General features: G+C 57.5%; 1 protein-coding gene across 3 annotated transcripts; it reads right to left on the bottom strand.

Annotated features, from left to right (window-relative positions):
- Positions 1–267: 267 nt before the first annotated feature.
- Positions 268–17,043, bottom strand: PARP10 (poly(ADP-ribose) polymerase family member 10). Of its 3 annotated transcripts, none has more exons than XM_054985662.1 (10): positions 16,691–17,043; positions 16,315–16,563; positions 15,797–16,036; positions 14,489–15,345; positions 13,685–13,897; positions 13,309–13,429; positions 12,057–12,980; positions 11,835–11,959; positions 10,119–10,293; positions 268–1,216 (listed from the first exon to the last, which is right to left on the bottom strand). In XM_054985662.1, the coding sequence occupies exons 1-10, from the start codon at positions 16,842–16,844 to the stop codon at positions 915–917; spliced, it is 3,360 nt and encodes a 1,119-aa protein (XP_054841637.1). In that variant the 5' UTR covers positions 16,845–17,043; the 3' UTR covers positions 268–914. The 3 variants fall into 3 exon arrangements, with proteins under 3 accessions (XP_054841637.1, XP_054841635.1, XP_054841638.1); XM_054985660.1 differs by having other exon boundaries at positions 12,057–12,983; positions 16,691–17,042; XM_054985663.1 differs by lacking the exon at positions 16,315–16,563 and having other exon boundaries at positions 12,057–12,983; positions 16,691–17,041.
- Positions 17,044–24,042: the final 6,999 nt, after the last annotated feature.

The raw sequence follows: 24,042 nt of genomic DNA, 5'->3' as shown, positions 1-24,042 counted from the left end.
TCAGGGAAAAAAACAGCAGCCAGGTCCAAGCCCACCTGCACCCCGCCCCCCCCATGCAGCCCCACAGCACTTAAGCCTCCCTCAAATACCCAAAAGCAAGGAGGCAGGGGGAGCACTTTGGGAAACGGGCCCCCACCCCAGCTGCCTTCCTCTGCCTTTTGCTGGGGGTGGGCAGGGGGAGGAGAAAATCCAGAGCAGCCTCAAGGTCCAAAGGAACCCTGCCCCAGAGACGGTCCCCGACGAATACAAATGGACGGGAGACCGAGAATAATTCACTTGGTTTAATGGCTGGCAGCACAGAAAAGACCAAGAGCAGAAGTGTGTGTGTGTGTGTCTCCCCCCCCCCCTTCAAAATTAGGCAACGATGTTTGGCTGGCTGTGCAGAAATTGTGCAGAATTTTAGATTCCACAATCCCTGTCTTGGCGCCCCCCCCCTACTGTCTACTCAAACAGTGACGGGGGGGGGGGCTCACAGTACAGATCCCGAGACAAGACGAGCAAGCCCTGCCTCTTCCTAGTTAGTGACTGCTTATGCCCTCATTTCCTCCCCAGGGAGCCCAGCAAACCTAGCAGCGGCACCCACAAGCCCCCACCTTGCCAGCAGAGCCCCCTCCAGAGGCGCTGGGGGTGGGTGGGCATGGGCCGCCAGACAGGATGCCGCGGCACTGCAGCTCAGCAGTGCCCAAATAAGGCAGCCGGGCAAAAGCCCTCCTTCCCTCCCCCCCCCCCTTCGCCATTTCGTGGAATATTCCCTTCCACCTCCCCAAAAGGACACTTTAGATCAGAAAGGCAGCGAGGTAAGCCTGGCAGAAAGGTAGCTGGAGTGGAACAGCAGTGAACCCCGAGGAGGAGGGCGTGTGCCCGCGAGCCCCCCCCCGCCCCCCAGGGGGGCTGCTCCAGTCTGCCCAATCCTATCAGCGTCGCTTGGACCACTGGCAGGTGATGAGGTACTGGGGGTACGCTTGCGTGTCGTTGAAGATGACGAAGATGGAGGGCCGCTCGAGGGAGTCCACCACGCTGTCATACCGCCGCAGCGCAGCATCTCCTTCCTGCAGGGGCGGTGCGCGCATCTCCTCGCGGCCAGTGGTGTAGCTCCCAACCAGAGTCCGAGTCACAAAGATGTACTTGTTGCCATCCCAGCTGCTGGGCGAGTATTGTTCATGCGCCGAAACGAAGGCCTGGACAGCAAAGTAGACGCCCTGGCCATAGCGCGTTGCTGGCGGGACAGGCAAAAAGCAGAAGGCGTCAGTGTCTGCAGATCTGAGCAAGATGGGATGTGACACGGAGAAGCCCCCAGTTCTGCAGCTGGGTAACAAAAAGACCCTCTTTCGTGACTTTTGCAACTGCTTTGCATCTACATGGCCCTCACTCCCTGCACCCTCTCCCCCCCCCCCACCTATGTATCTCTGGCCAGTTTCTTCCTACCCTTCATGCATCTGACATAGAGAGCTGTGGTTCTCGAAAGCTGATGCTACAATAAAGTTAATTAGTCTTAAAGGTGCTACTGGATTCTTTACAATTTTACTGAATGACAGATACACTTCTGGGTAACAGTGTGTGTGAACAAGATCTTGAGGTACAGGTGGATGGGAAGCTAAATATGAGCAGTCAGTGAGATGCAGCAGCAAAAAAGGCAAAGGCAATCTTGGGGTGTATCAGCAAAGGCATCACATCCAAATCACAATAGTTAAGTGGTTCAGCTGCGAATCGGCACTCTATCAGCTCGAATCCCACTCCTGCCACGAGCTCAGTAGGTGGCCGTGGGTCAGTCACTCCTCTCAGCCCCCTCCCCAGCTGTATTGCGGGGATACCGCTCTGGGTGGGGCACTAATCTGTCCAGAAGAGTGGCATATAAGCACAGTTTATTATTATTATTATTCTATACTATATTGCTCAAGCTATGCCTATGGGTATTTTGTGCAGTTCTGGAAGCCTTGCTTCCAAAACCATGTCGACAAACTGAAAACAGGTGCAGAGGTGAGCAACCAGGATGTTCAGGGGCTTGGAGACCAAGACCTACAAGTAAAGATTGAGGGCCAAACTACAAGTGACGCCTGACACAGGTTGGACACTTGTCTGCTTCCCTCAAGTTTTGGCGGGAAATGGAGGCAGCTTGGCGGAATGTTGGACAAGTGACAGTTGAAAAGTCCGTTGGACAGCAGTCGGAGAGCCAAGCTGCAAGACCAGGACGCCTGCATTTCCCGTCAAAACTTGAGGGAAGCTGACTAGTGTCCAACCTGTGTCAGGCGTCACTTGTAGCTTGGCCCTCAGGGACTGGGAACGTTCAGTTTGGAGAAGAGGAGGCTGAGGGGAGACCAGATTGCTCTCTTGCAGTATTTAAAAGGCTGTCACTTAGAGGAGGGAAGGCAGCTTATTCCTGTTGGCAACAGAGGACAGGACTCGAAACTGGGTTTAAACTACAGGCGGGAAGGGGCTGGCTCAGGCGAAGAGTAATCCAGCCGTGGAATCAGCTGCCTGGGGATGTGGTGGGTCCCCCCTCACTGGCAGTCTTCAAGGGGCGGCTGGAGGAAACCTGGTCAGGGATGCGCTAGGCTGTGTTCCTGCACTGGGCAGGAGGCTGGACTAGATGGGCTGCAAGACCCCTCCCATCTCCAGGAGTCTGTCAAGAGATGCTGTGGCCCACACAGCACACTAAAGTTGGAGAACCGGGCTGAAGGGAGGGTGAAAGACAGAAGCCACAAGGTGGATCAACTTCACCAAGCAGAGTTAATTTTTCAGTTTAACACCACGTTTATATCCCACCTTCCCTTTTGGCTAGTTTGATGCCCTCCACCAGAGGAAGCCGCATTTAAGTTGGAGGAAGGCTCCAGGGTTGGATCCAGCCCGGTAGGGGCTCCAGGGACCGGTCTTTGCTCAGAAATGATCTGGAATTGGGGGGGGGGAGGGGTGACAGAGAAGTGGCCAAGTTTGCAGATGTTACCCAATAATTCAGTATGGTGAAAAGCTCCTAGAGGGTCTCCCTAGAGTGGGCACTGGCAACCACATGGCATAGCCTGCATGATACGGACCTGGTATGAGGGCTGCCCTTGAGACTGCTCTGGAAACGGCAAATGGCCCAGAATGCAGCAGCAGGCATCCTGGCCGGTACTCCGTTCCGGTCACACAGAACACCAGTTCTGCGCCAACAGCACTGGCTCCAAGTTGAATGTTGGGATCAGGTTCAAGGGGTTGGTTCTAACCTTGAAAGCCCTCAGCGGACTGGGGCCAGCATACCTGCGGGACTGCCTCTCACCACATGTTCTGCAGAGGCTGCTTCGTTCAGCAGATAAACACCTCTTGGTGGTCCCTGTCCCCAGGGAGGTTGCCTCAACCAGGGCCGGGAAGGCCCCAGCCTGGTGGAACTCTCTGTCTGTGTCAACGCTGGCCCATTCGGTGACGTTCCCCTTCCGTCGGACCTGCTAGACAGAGCTGTTTCGCCAGGCATTTGGTGGCTGAGGCAGGTGGACCACCTAAGATAACATGTTGGCCTCCTGCCATGGGGAGGGGTTGTATATGCCCCCCTGAGGCTCTGTAAACATCATGATGGCCACTCACCCCACAGGTTGTTTAGTTGGAGCAGGGCCGGATTGGGGGGGGAGGGGGGTAGTCTGCCCCTGGCACCGCCAGAGAGGGGGCGCCGGGAGCAGCTGCCAGCTGCCGGGAGCGCGCGGGCGGCAGTGCAGGCAGCCTCGCAGCTTCCCGTGCTGCCTTTCGCCTGCCCCGCAGGACAGGGGGCGGCCAGCTTGCCATACGCTCCGTCCTGCAGGGCAGGCAAAAGGCAGCGCGGCCGCCCGCACCATTCGTCTGCCCCACAGGACAAGCCGGCCACCCCCTGTCCTGCAGGGCAGGCAAAGGACAGCGCGGGGGGCTGCGAGGCCGCCCGCATCATTCGCCTGCGGGGAGGCGAATGGCGTGGGCGGCTTCCCAGCCCCAAATGCTGCCTCCGCCGCTCCGCGCCTGCATGACGTCACCGAAATGACATCATCACGCAGCGCCGGAAGCGCGCTAGGGTTGCCGTCGGCACCAGCAACCCTAGATCCAGCCCTGAGTTTGAGGGGGTAGGGTAAAATGTATGAGGCTGTTTATAATTGAGGTGTTTTAATGTTTATATCGCTGCTAAATTTTATTCTATTTATTGTATATTGGTGTAGTGGTTAAGAGCAGCAGGACTCCAATATGGAGAGCCAGGTTAGATTCCCCACTCCTCCGCTTGAAGCCAGCTGGGTGACCTTGGGTCAGTCACAGCTCTCTCAGAGTTCTCTCAGCCCCACCCACCTCACAGGGTGTTTGTTGTTGTGGGGATAATGACATACTTTGTAAACCGCTCTGAGTGGGTGTTAAAGTCATCCTGAAGGGCAGTATATAAATGAAATGTTACTATTAAAATGCTGTGATCCACTCTGAACCCGCTTGCAGGCAGAGTGGAATAGAAATCAAATCAAATAAATAATAAATTTTATTTATTTATTTATTTGATTTATATTCTGCCCTCCCCACACCAGCAGGATCAGAGCAGATTACAACCATATACAATTAAAACACATTAAATAATTGATACCAGTTAAAACCCTAAAACAGTCAAAGTTACACAGTTAAATATACACACACACACACACAATTATCATGGCACAGCAACCAACTGACCGACCTTCCCCCATCTCTAGAGCATCATACTGGGGGCTGTTTGCTAGATGGAGGTACTGCTAGTAGGGCGGGCATATTCTGCAATCTACCTGCCAGGGGGCTCCGCCTAGCACCGCCCATACGCCTGGCGGAACAGCTCCATCTTGCAGGCCCGGCGAAAGGGTAACAAATCCTGCTAGGCCCTGGTCTTGTTAGAGAGTTCCACCAGGCTGGTGCCAGGACCGAGAAGGCCCTGGCCATGGTCGATGCCAGGCACGCCTCCCTGAGGCCAGGGACCCTTAGCAGATGTTTACCAGTAGAACGAAGAGCCCTCTGGGGTTCATATGGGGAGAGGAGGTCCTGCAGATACACCGGTCCCAGTCCACATAGGGCTTTATAGGTTAATACCAAAACCTTGAACCTGACTTTGTACTCCACCGGTAACCAGTGCAGCTGACGCAATACTGGCGTTATGGGCTCACGCATCAGTATTCCTGTGATGACCCGCGCTGCCGCATTCTGCACCAGTTGTAACCGCCGGATCAGGTTCAGGGGAAGCCCTGCGTAGAGTGCATTACAGTAGTCCAACCTAGAGGTGACCATTGCCTGGACCACTGTAGTTAAGTCACGGGACGAAAGACAAGGGGCAAGTTGCTTCGTCTGTCGAAGGCAGAAATAAAGAGGACCTGGCAACCACAGAGATCTGGGCCTCCATTGTCAAGGAGGAATCCAAGATCACCCCCAGACTCTTAACTCTCAGAGCCGATGTGAGCACCGCCCCATTGAGTGCGGGGAGCGGGGGTCCCAAATTCACATTTCCACGACTCAAGTACAGGATCTCCGTCTTCGCAGGGTTTAACTTCAGCCAACTTTGCCCCCACCATCCAGCCACGGCTTCAAAAGCACGCTCCAGGACATCCGCGGCCGATCCAGGCTGGTCATCCATCAACAGATATAGCTGGGTGTCATCCGCATATTGGTGACGCCCAAGCCCGAAACGTCGCACCAACTGGGCGAGGGGGCGCATATAGACATTAAACAATAATGGGGAGAGTATTGCCCCCTGCAGCACACCACATATTAGTGGGCGGTGTGACGATAGCTTCTCCCCTAGCGCCACCTTCTGTCCCCAACCGTGAAGAAAAGAGACTAGCCACTGTAGTGCTGTCCCTTGAATCCCCACAACGGCGAGGTGGTGGGTCAACAGATCATAATCGACCGTATTGAACGCTGTTGAAAAATCTAGTAATATCAGCAGTGCCGATCCACCTCGATCCAGATGTCTGCGAAGATCATCCATGAGGGCGACCAGCAGCGTCTCCACCCCATGTCCTGGGCGCAAACCGGACTGGAAGGGATCTAGCAACCACACAGCATGTGTGACCGAGACCTGGGTGGAGGAAGGAGAGACGATGGCCCTGAAAGAACTGACACACACACACCCCAGGTTTTCCGGGCCTTCACCAGTCCTGGGCAAGTGGCTGGAGGGAGGGGCGGCGATGCTCATTTGAGAGCCTCTCTCCTTCAGGCGGCTCCTTGCCCCAGAGATGGCCAGCGAGGACTGCGAGGGTCTGGTGTGGCATGCTGAGGAATTCGGCTGTCTGTCCACTTTGCGCACCAGCAGCTACCCTGTCGAGTCTGCTGGAGTTGGTGGCCGGAAGGGCCTTGCAGTCCCCCAAACTTTTGTTTCGGGGGAATTTTAAAATCCATGCTGCTGCTGCTGCTGCTGCCGCTGCCGCCGCCGCCTTACAGGCTGCCGTCCTGGTGTCTACGTGGCAACTCTGAGATTTTCTGCATTTGCATCAGCCCACACACATCAAGAGAGCCAGTCTGGTGTAGTGGTTAAGAGTGGCAGGACTCTAATCTGGAGAACTGGGTTTGATTCCCCACTCCTCCTCTTGAAGCCAGCTGGGAGACCTTGGGTCAGTCACAGCTCTTTCAGAGCTCTCTCAGCCCCACCCACCTCACAGGGTGATTGTTTGTTACTGGGATAATAATACTTGGTAAACTGCTTAAAGTGGGCGTTAAGTCATCCTGAAGGGCAGTATATAAATCAAATGTTATTAAGTGGGCCACACGCTGGATTTGATCTTTGGGATGGGGATACGTGTGTATTTGGGCACGACTGAAGCGGTACCGTGGTCACACCACTTGGTCCTGAAGGCTCATCTGGACGCACCAGCCCTCCCCCCCGCCCCGCCCCGCCCCGCTGGCGGTGATGCTCACTTGCAGAGACCGATGAATCCAACTGGCCTCCAGACTGCTCTGTGGGATCCTACATCCCCTGGCAGTTCGCCAGATACACTGGTGGAAGATTGGCACGCCTGTCTTCCTGAAGCCATCGATGCAATCGCCCCCATTGCCCCCGCACCAAGCTGGCTCCTTGGTACCCGAGGAGCTGCGACAGAAGAATCGGGAGCCGAGACGGCTTGAGCCAGTGTGGAGGTGGGGTCAGGACAAGGAGGCACGAGCATCGTACACAAAAGCCTACGAGAAGGCAGCGGAGGCAACAGAGAGGGAATTCTATGCCGTTTCCATTGCATCCGCGAACTCACGCCCGGCCCAAGTACCTAAAACTGTTTGGTCTCCCTATCACAGGGAGACCATCCAATTGCTCATTCAAAACTCGGCTGTGAGGCTTTTGGGCCACACTGGGGGAGCAGCCATTGCCTCGCCACCCCTTACTGTGTGGCGTTCCTCAGGGGCGATACTCTCCATGATGTTATTTAATATCTACACGTGTCCCCTCGCCCAGCTGGCGTGGAGCTTTGGATTGGGCTGTCATCGGCATGCTGGTAACACCCAACTCTGTCTGTTGATGGGCAGCCAGCTGGATTCTGCTCCAGAAAACGTGGCCAGGGCTTTGGATGCTATGCCTGGCTGGTTAAAATAGAGCCGACTAAAACTGAATCCCATGAAGACGGAAGTCCTTTACCTGGGCCGTAGACTGACAGGTTCTGAGATCCAACTTCCAACCCTTGACGGGATGCTGCTGGCGCTTGTGCCAGCGGTGAGGAGTTCGGGCCTGATCGTGGCTGTCTTCTTCTCAATGGAGGCCCAGGTCACGGCAGTTGCCAAATATGAGGTTTTTCCATCTTCACCGGATTAGACAACTTGTTCCCTACCTCTCAGCCCACAACCTAGCCATGGCGATCCATGCAACCGTCACCTCCAGGTTGGACTACTGCAACTCGCTTTATGCTGGGTGGCCCCTGGGCCCACTCTGGAAGCTACAACTGGTCCAGAACGCAGCAGCAGGTATTTTGACCAGGACTCCATTCTGGTCACATACAACACTGGTTTTCCCCCAGCTCATTGGCTCTGAAATGTTTAAAGCCCATAGAGGACTTGGACCAGCATACCTGCGGGACTGCTTCTCACCGTATGTCCCCGGAGCCTGCTCCACTCGCCAGACAAACATCTACTGGTGGTCCCTCACCCAAGGGAGGTTTGCCTTGCCTCAACTAGGGCCAGACTTTTTGGGGCCTGGCATCAACCTGGCGTAACAACTCTGTCTGTGGAAACCCAGGCCCAGTCGGTACCTTTCTGCCAGGCTTGCAAAACAGAGTTGTTATGCCAGGCAGATGGTGGTTGAAGCGGTCAGGCCACCAAACCGGCCTCCTAGCAGGAGAGTGGCATTCTCCCCGCTCCGACGGTTTCATCTGGCAGCCGGCCACCCAGCCCATGGATTTGTTTAATGCCTGGTGGACTGTGCAATATGTGTGTGACTGTTTTAAACAGATTTTATTAACTGAAATTTTATCTATGCTACTCCTCCACTAGAAGCCAGCTGGGTGACCTTGGGCTAGTCACGGCTCTCTGAGCTCTCTCAGCCCCACCCACCTCACAGGGTGTTTGTTGTGGGGATAATGACGGCATGCTTTGTAAACCGCTCTGGGTGGGTGTTGTCCTGAAGGGCGGTATATTATTATTATTTTCTGCGATCTGCTCTGAGCCCACTTGCGGGTAGAACGGAATATAAATTCAATTTTAAAAAATAATAACATAAATTAAGCTCAACACGGGTATGTATGCACTGTGATGGTGCATTTTGAACTAAAAAAATCTTAACTTTAAAAATATCCTGGGGTGGGGGCCTGAACTGCCTGAGAGGTGGAGGAAATCTTGGGGTTACTGTGGGACGCTTGATGAAAATGCCAACCCAGTGTGGGAGAGGAGAAAAAGGGAAATTCCATGCTAGTAATTATTACAAAAAGGACTGAATATAAAGCAGCCAAAGCTGCAACCCCCTGTATGGCCTCAGTTGGAACATGGTGTGCAGTTCTGGCCCCCTTAGCGCAAAAAAGAATATAGCAGACTTGGAAGAAGGTTGGAAGAGAGCAACCCACATGATTAAGGGGTTGGAGGAAAGGAGCGCACGACAGACATTCATACCATTGTACCTGATTTGCAGCAATTGGATGCAGAGACCTTTTATCTCCACCCACCCACACACACACACCAGTACTAGAACGCAGGGGCATTTATGAAGCTGAAGGGCCAGTGGTTCTCAACAGACCTTCGTCACCAAGCACCTCCTTTCACTGGGGAATTCACTGCCAGCTGAGGGAGTGGTGGCCACAAGCGTGGCAGGCCTTAAGAGGGGTCAGACACACTCTTGCAGGAGGGCAACTTCCACGTCTAGAGGCAGGAACCCTTTTTTCTGTGCCTGTTGCTTGGGCAGCTGATGCAGGGGAAGCTGTGGTGCTCCATGCCACTGCCTCTGGGGGCTTCTGGCTCGCCCAGCGAAGGAGGCCAGATCCTGAGTGGGATGGCCTACTTGCCTGACCCGGCTGGCACTTCTCCCGTCCTTGTGTTCTACGCCCTCCTCTAACCCACTGATCCTCAGCTGCTACCTGTGGCCTGTTCCAGCCCCAACGGAGCCCCTGCAGAAAAAACAGCTCTTTGCTTCTTCCTCTAGCAGTCGAAAGCACAAACGTTCTAACACAAAACAAAGGATGCAGGACAGACAACGGCCTGCCCGCTCGGCTCTGCTGGGTAACCCCTGCAGCTGCTCCAAGCCCTCTAGGAAGAGAAGCATCTGCTCCGTTTAAAGAAAAGGGCTGCTTGAGAAACCTTCCACACTTCTTTACACTCCACACCAACCGACTCTGCGTGCACACGTGGGCAACAGAATCCCAGCAGTTCGATGGTGCCACTGCAGGGGTTCCTGGAGGCAGGAGAACCAGTGCAGTAATAGGGCTTAAGAGTGTCAAATTAGGATCTGGGAGGCCCGGGTTCAAATCCCTGCTCTGCCAGGGAAGCTGGGTGACCATGGGCCAGTCACGCTCAGCCTAACCTACCTCAGAGGGCTGTTGTTGCGAGGATAAATGGAGAAGAAAGATGTAAGCCCCCTCACTGGGCAGAAAGTTGGGGTATAAATGAGGCAAACAGAGTGCCAGAGCCCAGGAGCCCAGCAGAGGCCATCTCCCCCTAGTCAGCGGAGCAAACAGAAGCCCCTTCCCCAGTCGGACCTCGTCCCAGGGGCTCCTCACCATTCCGCCCACAGAAACTGCGGTTGAAGCCAAACTGGCAGATCTCGCGGCTGGCCTGCTCCGTGGTGCCATGGTACAGGATCCGTTCCACCTCCTGGTGCCCACAAGCCTTCTCCATCGCCGCTCTCTTCAGCAGGTACTGCTGGTACAGCAGAGGGTGCAGGACCTTCTCCACCTGCCGGCAAGAGGGGCCAAAGGGGGCGAGAGTTCAAGGACTGAAGAGCCAGTGGGAGGGAGGGGACGACATGCCCGCTCCTCCGCAGCACGGCGTTTAAAGAGCTTGACAATTGGCTCTGTCTAAAAACCCAACACCTGGAGAGGGGTGTAAAGGAAATGGCTTTTCTGTTCAAACTGTGGCTGTGTTCAAATCTTTGGCTCAGGGAGAAAGTCCTGAGAAAGCTGACAGAGCTTGCTAGCAACTTCCATACACGGTGACCTCAGAGATAAAGAGTTAAGCTTGTTAGCAGCGCCTCCATGGCACAGATGTGAACCAATTAACATCCCTGGGCACGAAGCGAATCCGGCACCCGTGGGAGAGGCGCCGGGACCACAGCTGCAGACTGGTTTCGCTTCTGCCCACTCAACGTTCATCCCAGCAACAGGGGCATCAGTTCTTGGGGTTCGTATTGGCTAACAGGCCTGAGCTAATTAAGACCCCTTAACCCGGCAAACAGGTTAGCAACACGAAGAAGCGAGAGGCCAGGAAAGAGCAGCTCGCCCCCCCCCTGCGAGACGGCCGTCCCTTTGCAACCATCTTTCTGTCTGGTGTTCTGGACCTGAACGACTGGGGTCCCCTCTGCCTCTATGCCAGGCTCTCGGGGGCCCTTTGCTCCTGCGTCTCACTTGCGTTTGCCTTCTGGGACTACTATGGCGTGTGTAGTTAGAGCTTATATGCGAAGGCTTTGTTACGTTATCCCCACGGTCTGTTTTGTCCTTTTGAGTATCTCTGCACCTTAAATAAATACTTATATTTTTTATCTTGTGTGCTTCTTGAAACCTCAAAAGGCTAAAACCGGTGTCTTGACCCTGAACCACCTACCAGGTAAAACTTTGTTGAGAAACTCTGCTTGCAAGTCACCCTTGCCAGGTAGACCTTCTGTTCAGGTCCCTGCCAGGCGCGGGAGGTTTGTCCTTTTGCTCCTGGGGGTAGCTACTGGGGCTAATGCGAGAGCAGTCTCTCGTTGGCGGTTTTGCAAAAAAACGCGTTTAATGAAGACCTGGAGCTCTGCGCATGTTCCCCTCTGCCTTGGGCGGAAGCTGCAGACCCCCACGTCTTTGACAAGAGGTTACAAATCAGCGGGAAATAACGGGAAGGGAGCTGCAGCCAAGGACTGTTAGCCAGCATTCACTTCAGCCACGGGGAGGGATCGTGTCACAGCAGCTTTCGGACAGGGAGGGGCTCTCGACAGCAGCTCCCCTTCCCGGGGCAGACAAATCAGCCCCGCTTCCTTCCTGGGCTGGGGATTTGATTGTGACTTGAGGGAGGGCTCAGGTTCCCCCCTCTTCAGCAGCTCTGAACAGCTGTGCCCCACCCCCATTGTGCCACTGGCCCTTCCAGCGGCGCCTTGCATCACCCAGGCAAGGCCTCGCCTGCTCCTGGGCCCCCTGCAGCCAACCATGCAGCTCGAGCCCGCGGCTGGCAGGCGGCCCAAGAGCATAAAAGGGCAGCGCAGGGAGGGAAGCCTCGCACAAGAGCCATCGATGCCCCTCACAAACCTTTATGATGCGGATCTTGTTGTGGAAATCCTCCAGCGTGCCATAGAAACAGCGGACGGTCTGCTGGAACTCCTCTGAGCTTTCGGGCAACAGCAGCAGCTTCACTTCATCGCCCGCCTGGGCAGCTGCAAACAACAGCCACTGAGCATGAGCAGAAGGACACTGGCTTCCAGCCCTCCCCCCCCCGCCCCCGAGCTGGGCCACACCCAATCTCCACTATACCTGGAGAGGCCGCTGGGGGCTCAGTGCGGCCAATGGGCAGAGTCCGGGCATGGCCAAGGTCATATTCTTCCATGCGCTCAAAGTCAATGGTGAAAGGCTTCTCGTCGAAGAACACGTCCACTCGCTTGTGCCCTTGGCCCCAGGCCTGCTCCAGGAGAGCAGTCGCCTCTGCGGAGTACGGGGTGGGAGACCCGCGCCCCGAGGAGTCCCAGTGGACCCAGCAGACGCCCCTGGACCCCCTGGCCACCTCAGCCCGCAGCAAGCGGGTGAGCAACAATGCGAGATCACGGGTGGCAGCCACGGGGTAGTCAGCAAAGCCACGGACGGTAGCTGTGGCGCCAGACAGCGAGATGCGCACAGCGTGTTTGTGTTCCAAGTGTGTCAGGTACTCGAGGCAGAGGGGAGGCAGGGAGCACAGGGCTTCGTTGTGCACGGTCTCCTCCCGCAGCAGTGCCTGCAGAGCTGCCTCCAGCTCCTGCGTCAGGAGGGCCACGTCCCCCTCCGCAGCACTGCAGACGACCAGCTGGGCCGAGTGGGCCCCCTGCAGCACATCCTCCAGAGACATGCTGAGCACAGCCTGGAGGGCAGCGTCGGGACTGGCTGCCTGCTCCGTCTCCTGCCGGTAGGAGCGGAGAGAGAGCTCCTGGGCCCGCTGCAGCTCCTCCTCCTCCCGCCGGGCGCTGTCCATGGACTGCTGGATGGCCAGCAGCAGTTCCGCCTCCTCCGCCTCGGCGGTGGGCCTGTCGCCCAGCCCTGCCTCCTCCTGCCGCGCAAGGGGCGCTGCCGCAGCTGCGTCTTGCTCGGGCGCAGTATACAGATCCTCAACCTCCTCCACGTTGCTGCTCCCCAATGCCCAGGCCTCCTCTTCTGCTGCAGGAGCAGCCACGCTGGCAGGCCGCAGAGCAGACAGCAAGCTCTTGATCTCTTCTGGGAAGGGAAGAAGGGCGAGGAGGGGCAGAAGAGCGACCTTCAGAGGCAGGGCAGGACCCGTGGGCCGTTGGGAGGCCTTCCCCGGACCCACAGCAATCCCCATCCCAGGCAGGAGACAACACTGGAGGGGGGGGGCAGGGGAACGGCCCAGTCGGGATCTCTGGCCTTGGCACAGGCAAGCAGCACTGGACCAGCCCCTGCCACGGAGTCAAGTGGAGGGAGGCCCAGCACCACAGCCTCCCCGTAACTTGCCAAGATCCTAACCCCTCATACCCCCATCCTAGCCTCTCCTCCTTCGGCCCCCAGGCGTGCAATTTGTTACCCATGTTGGCGTTGCTCTGTTTGCCGGCCACACCGTGCAGGGCTTCCGGCTGCGCAGGCCCAGGCAGGGAATCCCGTCGGCAACTCAGAGCGAGCGGCACCTGAGACATCTCCAGCTCGTGCTGTGGAGACGGTGAACAGGAGACAGAGGCCCTGATGCTCGAGCTCAACCCACACACAGCCACGTTCCCTGGGAAACTGCCACCCCCCCATCCTCTCCTCAGGCCCTCGGCCCCCTCTTCCCATTCCCCCCCCCCTTCTGGTGGTTACTTGGCTTCTGCATGCCCGCTCCTCAATGCCTTCGCCGTCTCACCAGGTGCCAACTGAGCCCATGTGACACATTGCCTCCTTCCTCCGGGGGGACGGGGGGCTCGCACCTGCACTAGCACCGGGCTCCAGTGGACCCTCTCCAACCCCACGACGCAACGGAAGCGCCTCTCCAGGTCTTGTACGACGGCCTGGCCACGCCCGTCGAGGAGGAAACGGCTGATGCCAGGCAACTGCAGCGTCACGGTCTGGGTGTGGATGGCCTCCCGCAGGCTCTGTAGCAGCTCAGCTGCCGCCTGACAGGCACGGGCCTCGCCACTCAGCTGCAGGGAAGAGAGCGGCAGAGTCAGGCCTCCCCCCCAGGACTGCTTACACCAGGCAACAGCTCCCGCCACATCCGCACCTGGCAGAACCGCAGTAGCTGGAGGACTCTTTTGAGTTTCTGGCGGAGGGAGGTCTCCAGTCCAGGCCCCCCTCTAGGCCCAGGGATAGAGGTTTCTCGTGGAGCCTCCCAGCCAGGAAACCTTGGAGGCCATGAATGCTCCAGCCCGCCCTCCGGGATCCTGGCCAACCTGGCCTACTGGGGGCACAGCTGGCACAAGGCCTCCACGAATGTGCCACTTGAGCTCCCTGACCGCAAGTCCAGGTGGGCAACCGGCTCCTACGAAGCAGCCACGCGTGGGGCTGAGGGAAGTCCTGCTCCACGTAAAGTTTGGCCCGTAAACCGCGTGGGAGGAGGAGGAAGAGGCACCGTGCACACTCAGGCCGGCTATTCTCTGCCTGAAACTGTCCAGAGCAGAGGAACAGCATGCCGATGGGCCAGGATCTAGGCAGGCAGCTTCCAAAAGAGGGGAGAAACGGCAGGGTAGCGGGGAGGGGGGACCAGGGCAGGAAGCGCCCCACAGCAGCCATACCCGGAAGCCCGTGACATCGGCGCCCTCCAGGGGCAGCAGAGTGACGCTGGCAAGCGCAGCCAGAAGCTCCTGGTGGTAGAGCTGGAGGTAGCGCAGGGTGCCCGCCTCCAGGGCCACCACGGTCTCGTCGGGCATGCTGTCCTGCAGGAAAGCCGTCAGACGCGCCAGGTTCTCCTGCTGCAGCTCAGACAGAGTCAGGCCTTCCAGGTGTGCCCCGCTCTCTGCCAGGTGCACAAGGCAGCACCGCAGCCTCTCCTGCTCCTGGGCCCAGCGTGGCGAGGTCAGGGCGAGGAGCTGCCCCTCCGACAAAGGCAGGGAGAAGGAAGCCAGGACCGAGCCCAGGAAGGAAGCTGCCTGGCGGGCCACAGAGGGCTTCAGAGCCACCACCAGCACCTCCTCCTGGGCGGGGACGTAGCAGGCCCCCAGCCCCTGCCCCACAAGCCGCTCGGCCAGGCGTGCGGCCACATCCTGCTGCTGCAGGAAACCCAGGACCCGGGTGGAGAAGGGCAGGTGCTCCTGGACCGCTCCTCGCAAGGCCTCCTGGACGCGCTCCTGCAACTGCTGCCGGTGGGCTGCATCCCCCCCCGAGATGCAGAGCCCCGCTTCCTCGAGGTGAAGCGTGCACTCCGGGACGGAGCCTCTCAGCTCCTGCAGGACCAGAGCCGACTCCAGCAGACACCGCAGGGCTGCTTCGGGAAGAGGCACGCACAGAGAAGAGGCCCCACCGCCCTCTGGAGAGGCTCCCGCTTCTGCGGCCGACGCCTCGTCCTCAGCAGGTTCCAGGAAGTCGTAGTAAGGGCCCACCTCCAAGCAGGCCCCCTGGAGCTGATGGGGCCTCTGCAGCACCCTTTCCGCCACTGCGGGGAGAGGCAAAGGGCCTGGGATCCACCACTTTCCCACACACACCCCAGCTGCTGCCACCACCCCCTTCTGGGCAGGCCACGGTCCCCAGAGGGCTCGGGAACGCCTGCTGGCCTCCTCCACTGCAAGAGGCAGCTCCTGGCCCCTGAACCGCCGCCTGGAGACTGCCCCGTCTAAGCCCCGAAGGAAAAAGGGCTGCCAGTTTGCCAGAACAGCACTTCCAAAAGGGGCAGCAGCAGCAGGCTCAGGGGGGCGGAGGACACCTGCTGGGTATTGCACAGGGAAAGGTCTCTTCTTCCCCGATAGAACTAGCAAGAGGTAGGGCAAAATCGCCACCTGCCTTAGAGACCCAGGGAGCCACGGGCCAGATAGCAAGGCCTCCGTGGGGGAACCCCCAACGGCTGCAGGGGGAACCTTCAAGCCACACTGCCCTGCCGCCCCCCTCACCTGCAGGGTCTTGGAAGGAAACGATGGCCCTTGTGCCCCCGCGGAGCAGCCGCACGCCCTGCACGGGCCCCCCGCCGCTCCGCTTGCTCTCGAAGTACAGCTCCAGCAGGTCCTGGCTTAAGGGGCCGCTGTCCCCTCGGCACCCCACAAGCAGGCTGTCCGTCTGCTCCACCCAGTCCAGTTCCAGGCCGGCCTCTTCCAGTGGCTGATCTCGCACACGTTCTGCCAGTGCCAGGAACTCTGCCGGGTCAAGGGGAAGAGGTCTTGAGTCGAGAGGCCCAGCTGACCTTCCACAGTCCCAGGAATGGTCAACGCCCCCCCCCCCCCACCGCTGCGTCCTGTGCAAAAAGAAAGCGGGGCTTTTCCTGCGCGCCTGTCAAGCTTCCCTGGCGGAGCCGGATTCGAACCTGCGGCTCCCGATCCGACTCGACGGCGCCGCCGCTGCTCCGCACTGCCCTCCCCGCGCCCGGCGGAGGCCTCCCCGACGGCTGGCCGCCCCCCGCGCCCGGCGGGCTCACCTGCTTCGCCGAGGGGCGCCGGCAGCTGCACCAGCGCCTGGTCCCCGGCCGGGCTGCGGTGGAGGGCGAAGCGGGCGCCCCCTCGGCCGGCCAGCAGCCGCTCCACGTAGAGCTCCAGCAGCGCCGGGCCGCTCCGGGCGCGCAGCCCGCGCAGCAGCAGCTTCCCGAAGTCCCGCGGCGCGGCGGCCCGCACGGTCAGCGGCGCCCCCTGCAAGGCGTGGCCGCCCCTCGCCAGCACGCGCGCCGCGTCTGCACGGAGGGAGGGAAGGAGGGAAGGCAGGAGCGAGGGCAGGAGCCGCTCAGGCGCAGCCCAGCCCCCCGCAGCCGCCCCGGCCCGGCCCGGCCGGAGGCTCCAGTCCCGCCCGCCCGGACTCACCCTCGGGGCTCTCGAAGAGCAGGCGGGCGCGGGCGCCCCTCCGCCGCCAGCTGCGCACCGGCCCCCCGCCCGAGCGCCGCCGGTTCTCGAAGTAGAGCACCACCAGCTCGTCCGCCGCGCCCTCCGGCAGCCCCGCCACCTCCACCGCCGCCATCGCCGTCCCGCCCGCCGGGAAGCGAAAGCGAAAGCGTCCGGGAGCGAGGGCAGGCGACTACAGCCCCCACAGGCCTTTGCGGCACGCCGCCACCGCCTCCGGGGGAAATGCCGCCTCGAGGGGTGGGGCCTTACGTCAGAGGCCGTTGCTCGGAGACGGGGCACCCCGGGCAGCAGCCATTGGCGCGCCGGGCGAGGCAAGCGTCGCCCTTCCCTGCAGACGCAGCGGGGGGGCGTGGAGAGGAGCGGCGGGCGGCAGCGACCCCTCGTGGCGGCCGGCGGGGTTGCCGCCGAGAGCGGGAGGGGCGTGGCCTGAAGCGCTACGGGGAATTCCCTCCCCTCAAAGTCCTTGCCAGCGCGCTCTGTCCATGGGCAGGAGCCCTGTTGAGAGAGAACAGGGGAGGGAAGTGAGGGGGGCTGGAGCTGGAAGCCGTCGAGACCCCAGCACGGAGCGCTCAGGCTCCCGGCTGTGTTAATGGTTTGCTGCCCGATTCCCTGGTGGGAACGCACACCGAGAGGCGCAAAGCTGGGATTGAGAGTGACAGCGACAGGAGAAAAACTTCCTTTGGGACAGAGCAAGGTTTAGTTATTTTACTTTTTTATTGATTTCGCTTATACTTTTGTTCTCCCCCTTAATGAGGACAAAAGCACCTTACATCTTTCTCTTCCCTTTTTAGCCTCACCACAACCCTGTGAGGTAGGTTAGGTGGAGACAGGCTGACTAGCACGACTCAAGCTCAACTTTGCCCAATGAACCTGGAAGCGTCCAGTATTACAACATTCTCTCCTTTGGCCACTTCCCTTGTTTCCTTCCTGAACGTGAGATCCGCCTCCTGGCTTAGATCAGGGGATGATAGCACACCCCCTACTTTTAAGATGGCTGCCCACCTTGATCTGTCTGTAGCAGCAGAAAAGAGCAAGAGTCCGTTAGCACCTCTAAGACCAACAAAATTTGTGGCAGGGGAGGAGCTTTTGCAAGCCACAGCTCACTTCTTCAGATACCAAATATCTGAAGAAGGTGTCTGAAGAAGTGAGCTGTGACTCATGAAAGCTCCTCCCCTGCCACAAATTTTGTTGGTCTTAGAGGTGCTAACGGACTCTTGTTTCTACCCCTACTTTCAAGGAACCTTATGGGCCTGGTAATGCCACCCATAGCAGCAATTCAGCGGGGGGGGGGGGGGGACTTCCCCTTGTGTTTTTTTATCTTGACTGTATGCTGCCTCTGCTGTACAGAGCAACACGCCCCCCCCCCACTCACCCCACAGTGGAGTTTGCATCCAGGGATAACAGCAGCCCATTGAGGATCCGGAGATGAATGGCCTCAGGGGCTTTTCTTGGACCGGGCCTGCGGGAGGAGGGGGGGAGCGACGGAAGGCACTGGAGAGCACCTGCAGCTTCATGCGTACTTTGAAAAAGGCTGTCCGGCATACAGTGTCTACCTGTATGGGAGGGGGCCTGGGGGCCCACACAAACAATCAAAATAGGGCTCCCGGGTTGCTAAAGCTTGAGAAGCATTGGGCTGCAGTATTCCTTGTAGAGGCCCAACCTGACAATATGGACACCCAGCTTCTTCTAGGTGTCCAGGTACATCTTTGACCAGCCCCCACCCATCTTTTCTGAAGGGACAGGCGGTCTCCTGCCATCCCTCCTGGGTGCTAAATGCAGCATCCCAGAGACGGCCCTCCCTGCCGTCCCGTCGGCAGCAAATGCATTGCCATCAAAGTACAAATGGACAAGGGGAGAAACAGACCTTTCAAGCCATCTCCTTCACAGGCAGCAAAATGGAAGAGGGGGGTGTCATGGCCCTCCCCCCCTCCCGTTCCTGATGCCAGGGCCGGCGCGCCCATGGAGGCCAGGTAGGCGGTGGCCTCGGGCGCGCGGGCACTGGAGGGGCGCTGGAGGGGGTGTTGGGGGCAGAGGCGCGCGCAGCGAAGCTGGCATGACAGGGCCGCCTGTAGCTACTGCTGCAGCCAGCCAGCCAGGCAGCCCCTTGCTGCCGCCGCCGCCACACGCCTCAGCCGGGTGCAGCCTCTGTGCGCCGCTCGAGCAGCGACTCGCGGCTTCTGCGCCCAGCTGGGGCGCGCGGCGGCGGCAGCACGGAGCTGGCTGGCTGGCTGGCTGCAGCAGCAGCTGTAGCCAGCCACGCCAGCTCAGCGGCGCGCTCCTCCGCCCCAGCCGGGCGCAGAAGCTGTGAGCTGCTGCTGGGGCGGCGCACGGAGCAGCCTCCGCGCGCCGCTACAGCAGCAGCCCGCAGCTTCTGCACTCGGCTGGGGCATGTGGCGGCGGCGGCACGGGGCTGCCTGGCTGGCTACAGCTACTGCTGCAGCCAGCCACGCCAGCTCAGCTGCGCGCTCCCCCGCCCCAGCCGAACGCATTCCAGTTGCTGTGGGGAGCCAAGGAAGTTCGTAGCCAGACTCGTAGGTTAGATTTTCGTAGGGCCGACTTCGATGAACTCAGAGGCTTGATGACAGTCAGAGAGCTCCAGAATAAGCTAAGGGAGAAAAAGGAAATGTTCAGGAAATGGAGAGAAGGACAGACCTCTAAAGAGGAGTATATGAGGGTTACTAGGTACTGCAGATCAGCCATCAGAGAGGCCAAAGCTCAGTACGAGCTGGGTCTGGCCAGGAGGGCTCGCTACAATAAGAAAAACTTCTACAGATATGTGAGAAGCAAACGCAAGGTAAAAGAGGCAATTGGACCTCTGTTGGGAGTAGATGGAGAAACTCTGATGCAGGACAGAGAAAAAGCAGACAGGCTTAATGACTTTTTTGCCTCTGTTTTCTCCCTGAAGAACTCAGGCACATCTAGAGAGAGTAGAAAATGTGGCAGGACACCTGAGTGGCTAATTGACATTGACAGAGAGGTAGTGGAGAGGCATCTGGCTGCACTGGATGAATACAAATCCCCTGGGCCGGATGGGGTGCACCCAAGAGTGCTGAAAGAACTTTCCAGAGAACTTGCAGAACCCATGTCCATCATCTTCAAGGCCTCCTGGAGGACTGGGGATGTGCCACAAGACACGAGAAGAGCGAATGTTATCCCAATCTTTAAGAAAGGGAGGAAGGATGATCCGGGAAACTACAGGCCGGTCAGTCTGACTTCTGTTGCTGGGAAGATATTAGAACAGATTTTAAAGGGATCAATCGGTAAGCATCTGAAGGACCACTCAGTGATCCGGGGAAGTCAGCATGGTTTTGTTCCTAACAGATCTTGCCAGACCAAACTGGTTTCCTTCTTTGATCGAGTGACCAGCTTACTGGATCTGGGGAACTCTGTTGACGTGATTTATCTGGATTTCAGTAAAGCTTTTGATAAGGTCCCCCATGACATTCTGATGGGCAAACTGGAAGACTGTGGAGTAAACTATAGGACAGTTCGGTGGATAGGGAACTGGTTGGAGGACCGCACTCAAAGAGTGGTGGTCAACGGTGTTTCATCAGATTGGAGGGAGGTGTCCAGTGGGGTGCCGCAGGGCTCGGTTTTGGGCCCAGTACTTTTCAATATTTTTATCAATGATCTGGATGAAGGAGTGGAAGGGCTGCTCATTAGATTTGCTGATGATACCAAATTGGGAGCAGTAGCAAACACCCAAGAAGATAGAATTAAAATTCAACAAGACCTGAATATTCTGGAGAAGTGGGCAGCTGTGAATAGGATGCAATTCAACAAAGACAAGTGCACAGTATTACATCTGGGCCGCAAAAATGGGAAGCACAAATACTGGATGGGGGATACACTTCTGGGCAGTAGTATATGTGAAAGAGATCTTGGGGTAAGAGTGGACTGTAAACTGAATATGAGCAGTCAGTGTGATGCGGTTGCAAAAAAGGCTAATTCAATCCTGGGTTGTATCAAAGGGGCCATAGCATCGAAATCGCAGGAGGTCATAGCCCCTCTCTATACTGCCTTGGTCAGGCCACACCTGGAGTATTGTGTGCAGTTCTAGAGGCCTCACTTCAAAAAGGATGTGGACAAAATCGAGAGGGTGCAGAGGAGAGCGACGAGGATGATCAGGGGTCTGGAGACTGAGCCCTACGAGGAAAGGCTGAGGGCCTTGGGAATGTTTAGTTTGGAGAAGAGGAGGTTGAGGGGGGACATGATTGCTCTCTTTAAATATTCGAAAGGCTGTCATTTGGAGGAGGGCAAGGAGCTGTTCCAGTTGGCAGCAGAGGGTAGGACGCGAAGCAATGGGCTAAAACTAAATGCACAAAGGTACTGGCTGGATATTAGGAAAAACTTTTTCACGGTCAGGGTAGTTCAAAGGTGGAATCAGCTGCCTAGGGAGGTGGTGAGCTCCCCTTCACTGGCAGTTTTCAAGAAGAGGCTGGATGAATACTTGTCAGAGATGCTTTAGGCTGATCCTGCACTGGGCAGGGGGTTGGACTAGAAGGTCTGTATGGCCCCTTCCAACTCTATGATTCTATGATTCTAGTCCACCTTTCTCAGGTAAGACTCAAGGAGGCTTTCCTAGTGTAGATCAATATGATCAACGGCTGGTACATTTGACAAACAATATAATGGAGTATAGATTGCAGAAATTTGAAAAAAGCATAAATCAAATAGAGAGATGAAACACTGCAGAAACAAAACCTAAGTAATCTGACACGAACATACTAAAAGATATGGAAATTCCTACCTATGCCAACAAGCAGTACCCAGTAGTATAGTCTACAGTCCCTGACCCTTTCCCAAGACATCTGTCTAAACTTACAGCACACCCCTACTGCCTGAGTAGAAAGCCTTCTTGAATAATTCAGTTGTGTATAGTTTGCAAAAGGCCAGGAGGGTATTTGTTTTCCTGCTGGGGCTTGAAGGTGGTGTCTGGGGTCCGCAACCCAGCCCCCGGACTTACCTGGAGAAAAGGACAGGAGACCCTCGGGAGACATCTGCCCAGCTGCTTCCACAGGCACTTGTCCTGGGGGAACAGCAACAGCGCCCCAGCAGCAGAGCCAGGGGACTCAGAGGCTCCAGGGAAGGCAACGCAACACAGCCAGCAGCACGTGTGGGAGGGGAAGCCCACCAGGGAAGGGCAGCCGTGCCCAGCAGCAGGCCAGCGACAATGGACAAGCAGCCCAGATACCGGCCAGGGCGGCACCTCAGGAGCAAAGTCAGGGAAGCGCAGCCACGCCCAGCTCCAAGGGACAGGCAGCCCAGATGCCGGCTGGAAGGGCACCTCATGAGCAGAGGCAGAGACGGCCAAGGCACAGCACCTGGAAAGGCCCTGCCAGCCCAGTCCTGCAGGGAAGATTGAAGGAGAATGAGGGAGGGAGAGAAGAAGGCACACCTGGAAGCCTCAGCTGGGACACCTTTACATTCAGCCCCAACTTGCTATACAGGCAGGGAAGGCTAGGAGGAGTTAATGAAAGAGAAGGAACACCTGAGAGCAGACACAGCTGGGCAGCCTCAGGAGAGAGGAGGAGCTTGGAGGGAAGGGCGGAGGCAGCCAAGGGAAACCCTATAAAAGCTGGCTCAGGAGCGCATTCAGGGTGGGTTGATTGAGTAGGAGTGATGGAGCAGAGTGAAGGCAAGGGGGAAAGTTGATGGCAGAGGAGGCAATGGTGGAGGTCAAGGGGATGAGTGGCGCAGGTTGAGCAGGCCAGTGAGTGGACTGAGAGGGAGTCTGGGTGAGGTATACCGCCCCTCCTTCCACAGAGGAGGGTCCTGCACCCATCCCCGGCACCCCTTTGATGTCAGGGCTGGACATACTGCAAGCCCTGACAGGTGGTACTAGCTCATCTGAACAGGGTCTCCTGCAGGTGCCGGGCTGCACATGGGTGAAGTCAGCAGCAGCCCGTACACGGGCTTTCTCTGTGGTGGCCCCTACCCTGTGGAATGACCTGCCTGAGAAAGTCAGAACAGCTCCCCCTCTTCCGGCTTTCTGCAAACAATGCAAAACTGAACTATTCAAAAAAGCTTTTTACTCAAATGGGAGGGCTGCATTGGAGGGAAGATGCTTCACTAATGAGTTAGGGACCATAGACTTCATCACTATTTTTGCCTTACATATTCTCTGCTGCTTTAAATATGTACTCCTATGTACAACCAGCGCTCCATGTTGTCTAATGTTAGTCCTAGAATTATGTTTTGCTCCAGTATTTTTTCTACTCTGTGTTGGATCCTTGCAAATGCTAGGTATTTTAAACTTGTATCTGTTTACCTTATGATATTGTACTGAAATGTACTTGATACTGACTGTATTAACCTCATACTGTGTAATCCGCCTTGAGTCTCAGTGAGAAAGGCAGACTATAAATGATGTAAATAAATAAAATAGTGTGGAACAGGGGCATTTGGGTCACAAGCGGGAGGCTCTTGAAAAAGGGCTTTGGAACCAGGACGTGAACAAGCCAGCCCCTCCTTGGGCTGTACCATGAGTCTGTCTGCAGCAGCACACCAGAGGTTTTTTCTTCCTGTAAAATATTCCTGAGAAGGCTCCATGTTTACCATTTCTGCATATGATTACCTGTTGGACTCGCCTTTCTGACTCCAGGAACCAAGCAGCAGGCGGTGGGTTGTGAATTGCATGGGATTCTCTTAGGGGACATTATTGGAACTGGACTCCTCCTTGGTGCTGCCCGTGTCAATTTACGGAACATTTTAGGATTGTATTATGTAAGAGGCAGTATTTTGCAGAGGTTATATCCTAGTTCCAGACTATGTATTCCCAGTTATGCACGCATGGCTTCATGAAGTATTGCAGTCATGCTGCTTATGAGAGAGTTCTAACTGTGAAACACATTTCAATTTTTGTTCAAACTACTGCTTTGAATGGCCTTCATCTGAAGGTGACTGACGGTTGCAGTCGGAGAGTGACCAGGGGCCTCTCTGTGGATTAGGCGCCCCCCCCCCAAGCTGCAAGCAAAACCCTCCCCCTCCCCCCGACAGGAGCCCCAGCCCCTCGCGGCCCTCCCGACACCTCAGCCGCGAAGGGGGGGGAGGGGGCGGCGCTGTTTTGCCCCCCCCTCACACTCACACAGTCAGGCGCCTCCTCACAGCGCCGCGGGGGCGGGGCCCCCCGCCCGCCAGGCCCTGCCGCAGCCTCGGCCTCGCTCAGCGCTCCGAGGGCAAGGGGGGGCTGCCCTGGGCAAGGCAGGGCAGGGCGAGGCCCTCGGAATCAGCGTCACGCTCCGCTCCGCGCTCGGCCTGCGCCCCCTGCCGCCCCTGCGCCTCGTCGGCCGGGTCGGGGGCCCTGAGGGCGG

This window comes from Eublepharis macularius, chromosome 7, assembly GCF_028583425.1.
Source record: "Eublepharis macularius isolate TG4126 chromosome 7, MPM_Emac_v1.0, whole genome shotgun sequence".
Classification (NCBI taxonomy): domain Eukaryota; kingdom Metazoa; phylum Chordata; class Lepidosauria; order Squamata; family Eublepharidae; genus Eublepharis; species Eublepharis macularius.
Note: the sequence above shows the minus strand (reverse complement) of the source record. Positions and strands in the feature narration are given on the sequence as shown.